We start from the raw sequence: 11,747 nt of genomic DNA on the forward strand, positions 1-11,747 counted from the left end.
GTCCTGAAAAAGAAATAAATTCATATCTGAGTTCAAAGTACCTAAAATAATAAAACTGGAATACAAGATGACAGATATCTAGTCTTACCCACTGGTAAGTCATGACACCAAGAATTGATTTTTGAATTACCAGAATTTCATAGTGCGAATTTATATAACACAGTAGGTTCCAGATAAACCACTGGATGATCTTTAAGAAAAAGAAGGATACTCAACAAAAACCAAGGCAATTCTTCATTTCAGAGAAAAACAAGCAGAGACATGAGGCAGATCGACAGGCAACTATTTCAAACGCCGACCAAAACAACAAAATAATTTTAACATCAACATGCTAGCCACTTCAGCCCAAAAGTAAGTGAATTTCACCCAACCATGAAACAGCCAGAGCTTCTTGAACATAACTTATCTACATAAAAAAGAAACAAGCCGGCTCATAGGGGGCCTAATTCATACACATTGTGCTGGTCAAAGAAAAAAAGTGCATGGCTGGCACTTACAGAATCAAAAGGGGAGCACAATCTGTGAGCTGAGCCGGACAATGACAGCCTTTCTTCTGCTTATCAGTACAAGTTTCATTTCACGAGCTTATCTTAAGATCAAACACCAGATGAACCATTGATCACATAAAGTGGTTAGCAGCTAAATTGAAGTGATTGATACAACACCGAACGATGCAACGCAAAAGCGGGATTATAAAAGTATGGTTCAATACCTAACCGAATGCAATGGAACCATTATTGAGTTCCAAGAAAACATAGACATGAGTCAGATCAATAGGCAAAATTTCCAGAGGCTGACCCAAATGACTTGTAATTTTAGAATCCACACTCACATCAGCCACTTCAACCCAAAAGGAATCCAATGAAAATACATCTAATAGTCACAGCTTCTTGATCATACTTTTTTATATTCATCAACCAAGCACAAAGAAGCTTAATAATGGATCTAGTTGATACATACAACAGCTCATGTGGACATGGAGAGCTAGGCCAATAAGAAACACCACAACACTCAATATCCCTAAGCGTTGACAACATAATCATCTGGTCAAATGAAAGGCGAATCATTCATAACATAACCCTCGAGTGTCGGAAAGAAGGTATGTTGAACAAGAGTTTGCTTGTGCACAATATTATAGGAAGGGAGGCCTCTGGCATGGAAACTGGCAATCAACTTGCCATCAATATCAACCTGAAACAGCCAGTCCTCAAAACCGACCAACACGAGCAACTCACCATCACCATTAACAACCACCACTTCCTCAATATGGCTAGAATTTTGACACCGGTCCCTGATCTCGGCAACTGGCAATTCAACCCGACACTTGAAAGCCCAGACCTCGCCTTGGTAGTCCTGCATCACCCAAATATCAACGGTCGTCTTTTCATCATTAAGAAAGAAGATGCCAAGCATGTCATCCATCTCAAACAGTCGTCCATAGTCCTCATGGGCAACCGGGGCACGGATCTGCCGGAACGACTCAGTGGCGGTGTCGAATACCATTATCCGGTTGCCAGTGTGCCAATGCAGGCTACCACGGAACAGAAGCCCGTCACCAGCCAACGGATCAGGGCGCCCGATGCGCCTCGGCGGCTGGTTGGAGCCAATTGAGAAAGCATAGATGGCACGTTGATCTGTTTCATGGTACAGCAACAACCGGTACTCGCCGGTAGGAGGGTGAGGGTACAACCCCACGGTCATGAAGCCATCGAGCTGCTCGAGGGGAGCATACTGCCGAGTCGCCGGGTTGCAGATGCAGAGGTCACACTCGATGGAGAGGAGGAGGAGGCCGTCGCAGGAGGCCACCGGATAGAAAAGGGGAGTGAAACTTTCACTCCCGTCAATCCCCCCTTCCAAGGGGGGTGTTTTCAGTCGCGCGACGCGCTGGAACTGGTCGGCGGCGGCGACTCCTGCACGGTGGTCGAAGAGCGTGACGTCCAGGGACTGGCCGCCGTCGGCGACGTCGCTGTGGCTGCAGAGGAGGGGCAGGGCGGGCTGGCGGGCGTGGTGGGACAGGAGGAAATCGCGGGTGGAGGTGGCGCGGCGCCACGCGGGGCTGACGGCGCGGCAGCGGAGGAGGGGTTTGGGGGGCAGGCGGGCGAGGATCTCCGAGACGGTGATCTCGTCCGGGAGGCCAGCGAGGAGAGGAGTCGCTCCTGCGGCCTCCGCCATGGTCACTCACCGGGAGGTGGAGATCTATGCCAGGAGTGGTGGAGTTGTGGCGGCGGCGGAGGTAGGCCTCCCTCTCGTCTCCCAGATGTGCAATTTGGGCTGCTCCGCTGGGCTGTCCTTGGCCCCTTTCAACGACAACCGGTCAGTTCTCGCAGAATTGTCTCAAAAAAAAGTCAGTTCTGGCAGAAAACAAAATTTTCTGCGCGTAATCTCAACGACCGCCTCCAATTTTATTTTCTCTAGCAGAATAATGTAAGACATGAAAAGTTTGTAGCAATGACATCCAAGCTGCAAATTAAATTTAACAATGACGGCATATCCAGTAATTAAGGTAAAAACCCTGGAGAGGTAGATCTCGCCAGGACTATGGAGTTGTGGGCTTGTGGCAGCGGCGGAGAGGTAGATCTCGCGGATGTGCAATTCGGCTGCTCTCCAACGGGCTGGGCTTGGCTTGCCCACTTCTCTCAACGGTATTTCTCAAGAACAACAAAAAAACTCTCTCAAGGGCACCCCAAAAAAAACTCTCTCAACGACAACCAGTCAGTTCTCGCACAAAACAAAAAATTTTGCGCGTACTCTGGTTTCCCTATCAGAATAATGTAAGACATGAAAAGTTTACAACGATAACATCGAAGCTGCAAATTATTTTTTACAACGACGGCGTATCCAGTAATTAACATAAAAACCTAACATTTTTTGAGGCATTCTTGCGTGCTTTCAAGGTGTTTGGAGTTTCTGTATATTCTCGTACAACTACTGCATTTAATAACACTTTTACCCCGTAAAAATATTAAGTCCAATAAATCTCGTACAATACTAGCATTTTTTTGGTCGCATGGCCCGGCGGAAGAAACCCCAATTTCCTATATGATGCTCAAACATTCCAACTAAGTTGGGTGCATACATTTTATTTTATTTTGCGGGTAAAAACTTATATTACTTAAGGACGGTCCAAATTACAATCTTTCTTACATAATTCAGTTACCTCTAGGGTACCAGGCTACTGTTCTACCCTCAACTCACGCAGATTTTGCTAGGAATCACTAACCAAATTCTGGCCACGAGAAACATGAGAGATAGACGCCGTACGAAGAGACCTCATGTACTTAATTTCCCCAATCAGATAAGAAAAGGGTGCATGCATTTTTATGGTTGTTGTTTAGAAATTATGAATTCAGTGGTTATTTTGTTCATTTTTAGTCTCACATTCCATTATGCCATGTTGTGTTTTTTTTTTGGACATATTATGCCATGTTGTGTTAATGCGATTGCATGCCTGTTTTCTCTAGTCTCTCCTTTTTAGTTAGTTGGACACTCTTAATTTCTCGAGGCTCCCACCCCCTCTCCTAATGGTCCTTCTCCACGCCTCCACCGTCGGTGCTACCAATTTGGAATAGAGGCTTATCTCCAACTGCTGCAATGTATATATCTTTGAATGCTTGCATCTGCAGTCATAGTTGATGCATTGTCCTTATGTTTCTGGAGCTGCTGACCATTGTGAGGGCACTAACATCCTGGCTTACACTCCCTTTGCATATTTATCATCATCCACTCTGATGTTTCAGGTTAGAAACCCTCCTCCGATGCCCTCCTTGTCACTTTCCATCTTGCTCTTCTCCCATATCTAGTGGATTGATATTGGGGCATGGAGTGTCGACCCTTACTTTGTTCTTTTGATTGTCCAACAAATTCCCTTGTAGTATGTTTGTTCTTTGATAGTTAGGGCAACTGAATCGCGCCGATGCAAATGGTCCGCGCATGTCCGTCCGGGTCGAAATGGATGAATTCAGCCCGACACGCCGACGCAAACCAAAAATCCGTCGGCTCGCTGTCCCATCTGGACGCATTCTTGCGCCGATTTGCGTCCACGAGATAGACACATCGCATGTCCGCTCGGTGTCCGTCCCAAAGAACTTTGGGGTGCGAGGAGGCCATGTTGGCAGTGGTGCGGGGAGGAGAAAGTGACTGGAGGAGGATGACTGCTGCTATGGTCGGGGCTGCAATTTATATAGCGGGCGGAATGGTGGGCGGTAGCCGGACAAACGTGTGGGGCCAGAGTAGGTTCTTGACAACCGCGTGTCATTAATGTGGGAGGTAGATGGACGACCAAACAACCATGGTGTCATTTGAACGTGGAGCAGTCGCGTGCATCGAGAAGCGGCGCGGGCGGCGCTCTCTCGGATGGCGTGTCGCTTCAATGTCGGCGCCAGTGAGAGGTTACGTCCGCTCTGGTCTAGCATGAATGCGGCAGTGACGCTCTAGAGTGGCGCCGACCGTTTCAGGAGGGAAGCACGCATGGGCGTGGGAGGGGGTTCGGGTGGGCTAGTGCAGTTAGACGCGAGAGTGGCAGCGGTCTGGACGTCCGCAAAGCCTCCCTTTTTTCCTGTTTACGGGAAAATGTATGTTCATACTATTGCGCGGACTGATACAGCACCGCGTTGGATGGCACAACATGTTCGGACCACACGATCCGGAGATGCCCTAACAACACTGAATCACCGCATAGCTAGTGCCTCCCCCGGTTGAACAATCATCGGCACTGTCGCACATGCCATCATGCAGCCTCCTCCTCGCCTGGTGGCTTCGTATTGTTCGTACGTGCCTCTTCGCCCCCTCCTCCTATCACTACCCAACACCGATTTAGTTCTCTCATTCCACCTTGCGACCGCCACCTATACCATATCGACTTTGCTCACTATCACTACTGATACGTCTCCAACGTATCTACTTTCCCAAACACTTTTGCCCTTGTTTTGGACTTTAACTTGCATGATTTGAATGGAACTAACCCGGACTGACGCTGTTTTCAGCAGAACTGCCATGGTGTTATTTTTGTGCAGAAATAAAAGTTCTCGGAATGACCTGAAAATCCACGGAGACACGTTTTGGAATAAATAAAAAACACTAGTGAAATAATCAGCATTAGAGGGCCCACACCCTATCCACGAGGGTGCAGGGCGCCCCCCTGCCTCGTGGGCCCCCTGGGACTCCAACCACCTCAACCACAACTTTATATATTCACTTTCGGGAGAAAAACATCAGGGAGAAGTATGCATCGTGTTTGACGATATGGAGCCGCCGCCAAGCCCTAATCTTCCTCGGGAGGGCTGATCTAGAGTCCGTTCGGGGCTGCGAAGAAGGGAATCTGTCGCCATTGTCATCATCAACCATCCTCCATCACCAATTTGATGATCCTTACCGCCATGCGTGAGTAATCTCATCGTAGGCTTGCTGGACGGTGATGGGTTGGATGAGATTTATCATGTAATCGAGTTAGTTTTGTTAGGGTTTGATCCCTAGTATCCATTATGTTCTAAGATTGATGTTGCTAGGACTTTGCTATGCTTAATGCTTGTCACTAGGGCCCGAGTGCCATGATTTCAGATCTGAACCTATTATGTTTTCATGAATATATGTGAGTTCTTGATCCTATCTTGCAAGTCAATAGTCACCTACTATGTGTTATGATCCGGCAACCCTGAAGTGACAATAATCGGGACCACTCACGGTGATGATTGTAGTTTGAGGAGCTCATGTATTCACTAAGTGTTAATGCTTTGGTCCGGTACTTGCTAGCTCTTGAGCACAGTACTGCATTGGTTTTCCCTTGAAGAGGAAAGGGTGATGCAGCAAAGTAGCGTAAGTATTTCCCTCAATTTTTTAGAACCAAGGTATCAATCCAGTAGGAGGCCACACTGAAAGCACAAGTGCTCCCTAGGTGGTTTTGGTAATTGATGACAACATATCTCTTGTTGGACTAATGTTTCTATCTAGTATGTTTCAGATAAGTTCAACAATGGAGTGGCATGGACTAAAGGTTGTGGGAACTCCTTCAAGATGCTAAGGACAAAGGATTGGCTAAAGCTTCAAGCTCAAGACTCTTCATTTTACATTTTAGTGATCCAAGATCACATTGAGTCCATAGGAAAAGCCAATACTATCAAGGAGGGATGAGGTGTTGCTTAATGAGCCTCTTGCTTCATGTGCTTAATGATATGCTCCAAAATCCTCAGCTACTTTCCCACTTCCACATATGACCTAAACCCTAAGCCAAACTCGGTCATACCGATTCTTTCTATCCGGCGCCACCGAGTTTCACTTGTCATAAGCCACTGCCAAACCCTAGCAATTCGGTTCTACCGATAGGGATCTCGGTCTCACCGAGATGGGATTGCAAACTCTCTGTTTCCCTTTCGTAACTTTCCGGTCTCACCGAGATGGGATTGCAAACTCTCTGTTTCCCTTTCGTAACTTTCCGGTCTCACCGAAAGAGCGAATCGGTCCCACCGAGATTGCAATGTAAACTCTTTGTTTCCCTTTTGTAACTTTTCGGTCTCACCGAAAGAGCAAATCGGTCCCACCGAGTTTGCCTGACCAACTCTCTGGTTAGCTTATTACCAAACTCGGTCTCACCGAGTTTGTGTAATCGGTCTCACCGAGATTACGTTATGCCCAAACCCTAACCATATCGGTCCTACCGAGTTGCATGTCAGTCCCACCGAAAATCTCTAACGATCACTAGGTTTACCTTTTCGGTCCGACCGAGTTTGTTGATTCGGTCCCACCGAGATTGGAAAACTGTGTGTAACGGTTGGATTTTGTGTGGAGGCTATATATACCCCTCCACCTCCTCTTCATTCGTGGAGAGAGCCATCAGAACACATACACAATTCCAACTCATATGTTCTGAGAGAGAACCACCTACTCATGTGTTGAGACCAAGGTATTCCATTCCTACCATATGAATCTTGATCTCTAGCCTTCCCCAAGTTGCTTTCCACTCAAATCTTCTTTCCACAAAATCCAAATCCTATGAGAGAGAGTTGAGTGTTGGGGAGACTATCATTTGAAGCACAAGAGCAAGGAGTTCATCATCAACACACCATTTGTTACTTCTTGGAGAGTGGTGTCTCCTAGATTAGCTAGGTGTTACTTGGGAGCCTCCGACAAGATTGTGGAGTTGAACCAAGGAGTTTGTAAGGGCAAGTAGATCGCCTACTTCGTGAAGATCTACCGCTAGTGAGGCAAGTCCTTCGTGGGCGATGGCCATGGTGGGATAGACAAGGTTTCTTCTTTGTGGACCCTTCGTGGGTGGTTGCTTCTTCGTGGACCCTTCGTGGGTGGAGCCCTCCGTGGACTCGCGCAACAATTACCCTTCGTGGGTGGAGCCCTCCGTGGACTCGCGCAACCGTTACCCTTCGTGGGTTGAAGTCTCCATCAACGTGGATGTAGGATAGCACCATCTATCCGAACCACGGGAAAAACATCCGTGTCTCCAATTGCGTTTGAATTCTCCAAACCCTTCCCCTTACATTCTTGCAAGTTGCATGCTTTACATTCCGCTGCTCATATACTCTTTGCATGCTTGCTTGATATGTATTGTGTATGTTGAAATTGTGCCTAAAACTCCACTCAAACCAAAAAGGCCTAAAAATTGCAACTTTAGCACTAAGTGTCTAATCACCCCCCCTCTAGACACATCTACTTCTAGATCCTACAAGTGGTATCAGAGCTTTGGTCTCCATTGCCTTGGTTTAATCACCATTGGAGGAAGATGGATGTGTCTACCTTAGGGAGTCTTAGACATAGAGTGCCTACTCTTGATGGAGAGTATTTTCATGAGTGGAAAAATGAGATGCTTGTAATTTTCAATCAATATCATTTGAACAAGTATATTGCTAGCCCTTGTGCACCTCATATTGATCCTTTGCATCCTACCCTAGATGAAGATATTGACATGATTCGCAATCTTAGAACTATTGAGCTCATCATTAGAGGATTGCCCAAAAATTTGATTGCTAGTTTGCCTACTCTTAATTGTGCCTATACTATATGGAAATTTCTTGAGGAACGATTTCCCGATCATTCCTTGAAAACTTTGGATGAAATTCTCCATAAATCTATTGCCTTGAGTAAGATGAACTCTAGTGATCCTAGTTTTGGTAATTGTCTATTTGAACTTACCAATCTTAAGCATGCTAAAGGAGATGTTGGAATCATTAGTGATATCATATTCGAAGCTATAAAAATTCATAAAAGTGACCACTTTGATGATCATTTATCTAATGAATTACCCTCTCTAGGAAATGATGAGTCACAAGATCATGATGAACATGGATACTATGATGATGATGATGATAGTGACTTCGATCTTGATGATGCAATGAGACATTTTGGTCTTATGGCAAATCTTCGGGGATATGAATCAGGAGGAAAGGAATGGGTTCTTGATAGTGGATGTACTGATCATATGACCGGAGATGAAGAGATGTTTCGTGAGCTTGCTGAAAATGACGGCCCTCGAAAATATGTCACCTTTGGTGATAATTCAAAGGGTAAAGTGGTTGGCCTTGGTAAGGTGGCCATCTCACATGATAGTTCCATTCAAAATGTCATGCTCGTTGAATCTCTTGGCTACAACTTACTTTCAGTATCTAGACTTGCTGATTTCGGTTTGAATGTCCTATTTACTGAGGTAGAGTGCCAAGTATTTCGTCGAGACAATCATAAAATGGTCTTTACCGGTATGCGTAGAGGTGATCTTTACATTGTCGATTTCTCTAAAAAGGCACAACCTAAAACTTGCTTTGTTGCTAAATCCTCAAAAGGTTGGTTGTGGCATAGACGACTAGGTCACGTTGGCATGAGAAACCTTGACAAGCTTATTAAAGGAAATCATATCCTTGGAGTTAACGATGTCATATTTGATAAGGATAGACTTTGCAGTGCTTGTCAAGCAGGTAAACAGGTTGGAGGAAGGCATCCCGTGAAGAACATCATGACCACAAGAAGGCCACTCGAGCTACTTCATATGGATCTTTTTGGTCCCAACGCCTACAAGAGTCTCGGTGGAAATTCTTTTGGTCTAGTTATAGTTGATGATTTTTCAAGATATACGTGGGTGTTCTTTCTTAATGACAAGTCGCAGGTCCAGAAGATCTTCAGAAACTTCGCTAGGAAGGCCCAAAATCAGTTTGACGTGAAGATCAAGAAGGTTCGGAGTGACAACGGAACGGAGTTCAAGAACGCAAATGTGGACACCTTTCTTGACGAAGAAGGGATTTCACACGAGTTCTCGGCTACGTACACACCTCAACAAAATGGAGTTGTTGAGAGGAAGAACCGGATGCTCATCGAAATGGCAAGAACGATGCTTGATGAATACAAGACGCCGAAGCACTTTTGGGCAGAAGCGGTTGAGATAGCTTGTCACGCAACAAATCGCTTATATCTTCACAAGCTACTCGGCAAGACGGCATACGAGCTTCTCACCGGTAACAAACCCCAAGTTGGATACTTTCAAGTATTCGGCTCAAAGTGCTACATTCTTGATAAGCATCATCGTTCAAAGTTTGCTCCTAAATCTCATGAAGGTTTTCTACTTGGTTATGGTTCGAACTCTCACACTTACCGTGTCTACAACAATTTCACCCGAAAGGTTGAAGAGACGGTAGATGTGAAGTTTGATGAATCTAATGGCTTGCAAGTAGAGCAATTGCCAATTGATGTAGGAGACAAAGACCCTTCAGAAGCAATCCAAGACTTGTCCATTGGCAAAATTCATCCAACGGAGGTGAAGGAGAGTACTTCATCCGTCCAAGTGGAAGCTTCTACTTCACGACAAGGTGAACCAAGAATCGACACGGAAGCATCCACAAGTGGGACACACCAAGATGAAGAAGACAAGGAAATGCATCAATACGAACATCAACAACCTCTTTCTCCACCACGACAAGAGAACGACGACGTCAACAATGAAGAAGGCCAAGAAGAAGAACAAGATGAAGAAGATGTTCAACGAAGACCCAAGCAAAAGCTCTCACGAGTTCGAGCAAGAATTGCCAAAGATCATCCCGTCGAGCAAATCCTCAATGATATACAAACCGGTAGAATCACTTGCTCAACAACTCGTTTAGCTAACTTTTGTGAAAACTATTCATTCATCTCTAGCATTGAACCTATGAAGGTTGAAGAAGCATTGGAAGATCCGGATTGGATAAACGCTATGCATGAAGAGCTACAAAATTTTGAGAGAAACCAAGTTTGGACATTGGTTGAGAAGCCCGACAACAACCACAACATCATTGGTACCAAATGGGTGTTTCGCAACTAGCAAGATGAAGATGGACAAGTGGTTCGCAACAAAGCACGTCTCGTCGCCCAAGGGTACACACAAGTCGAAGGTATGGACTATGGTGAGACATATGCTCCCGTTGCTAGACTTGAGTCCATTCGCATCTTACTTGCCTATGCTAATCACCATAATATCACCTTGTACCAAATGGACATTAAAAGTGCTTTTCTAAATGGTGAAATAGAGGAGGAAGTTTATGTCAAACAACCTCCCGGCTTTATTAATCCTAAGAAACCAAATCATGTTTACAAACTTCACAAAGCTCTTTATGGTCTTAAACAAGCTCCTAGAGCATCGTATAAATGCTTGACCAAGTTCCTTATTACAAGTGGTTTTGAAATTGGTAAAATTGATTCTACTCTTTTTACTAAAAGGGTTAATGGAGAACTATTTGTATGCCAAATTTATGTCGATGATATCATATTTGGTTCAACTAACCCTCTCTTTAGTGAAAAGTTTGGAAAGCTAATGTCAGAGAAGTTTGAGATGTCTATGATGAGTGAACTCAAATTCTTTCTCAGTTTGCAAATCAAGCAAACTAAGGAAGGTACATTTGTCTCTCAAACGAAGTACACCAAGGACTTATTCAAGAAGTTCAATATGAAAGAATGCAAAGGTATGTCTACACCCATGCCTACTAGTGGACATAATGATTTGACCAAAGATGGTGAACCGGTTGATCAAAAGGTTTATCGCTCTATGATTGGTTCATTGTTATACCTATGTGCTTCACGTCCCGATATTATGCTAAGTGTGTGCATGTGTGCACGATATCAAGCTGCTCCTAAAGAATGTCATCTTAAGGCTGTGAAAAGGATAGTGAGATATTTAATCCATACACCAAATTTTGGCATTTGGTATCCTAAGAGGTCTACTTTTGATCTTGTTGGCTATTCCGACTCGGATTATGCCGGAGACAAGGTTGATAGAAAGTCCACTTCGGGTACTTGTCAATTTCTTGGTAGATCTCTTGTGTCTTGGTCTTCCAAGAAACAAAACTCGGTATCCTTATCCACCGCCGAAGCGGAATACATTGCCGCTGGTTCATGTTGTGCTCAATTACTTTGGATGACCCAAACTCTTAAAGATTATGGGATTTATGTGAAACATGTTCCACTTCTTTGTGACAATGAAAGTGCTATCAAAATTGGTCATAATCCTGTACAACATTCTCGAACTAAGCATATTGAAGTTCGTCATCATTTCATTCAAGATCATGTTGCTAAGGGTGACATTAATCTTAAGCACGTTCACACCGATAAGCAATTAGCGGATATATTTACTAAACCTCTTGATGAGAAAGTATTTTGCAGGTTGAGAGGTGAATTGAACATCATTGATGCTTCGAACTTGGAGTAGAAACTCCATTGGATACATGCAAGACATGAGCTTATGACTAATCCATGATATATCTCTTATGATGACTATCTTATGTCCTGGA

At 44.6% G+C, this 11,747-nt stretch overlaps 1 protein-coding gene across 1 annotated transcript; it reads right to left on the reverse strand.

The window, feature by feature from the left end:
• Window positions 1–479: 479 nt before the first annotated feature.
• Window positions 480–2,257, reverse strand: LOC125524325 (F-box/LRR-repeat/kelch-repeat protein At1g09650-like). Its single transcript, XM_048689396.2, has one exon. It carries the CDS (start codon window positions 2,170–2,172, stop codon window positions 1,048–1,050), a length of 1,125 nt encoding a protein of 374 aa, XP_048545353.2. The 5' UTR covers window positions 2,173–2,257; the 3' UTR covers window positions 480–1,047.
• Between the last annotated feature and the right edge of the window lie 9,490 nt (window positions 2,258–11,747).

This window comes from Triticum urartu, chromosome 7A, assembly GCF_056163025.1.
Source record: "Triticum urartu cultivar PI428250 chromosome 7A, HENAU_Tu73, whole genome shotgun sequence".
NCBI lineage: Eukaryota > Viridiplantae > Streptophyta > Magnoliopsida > Poales > Poaceae > Triticum > Triticum urartu.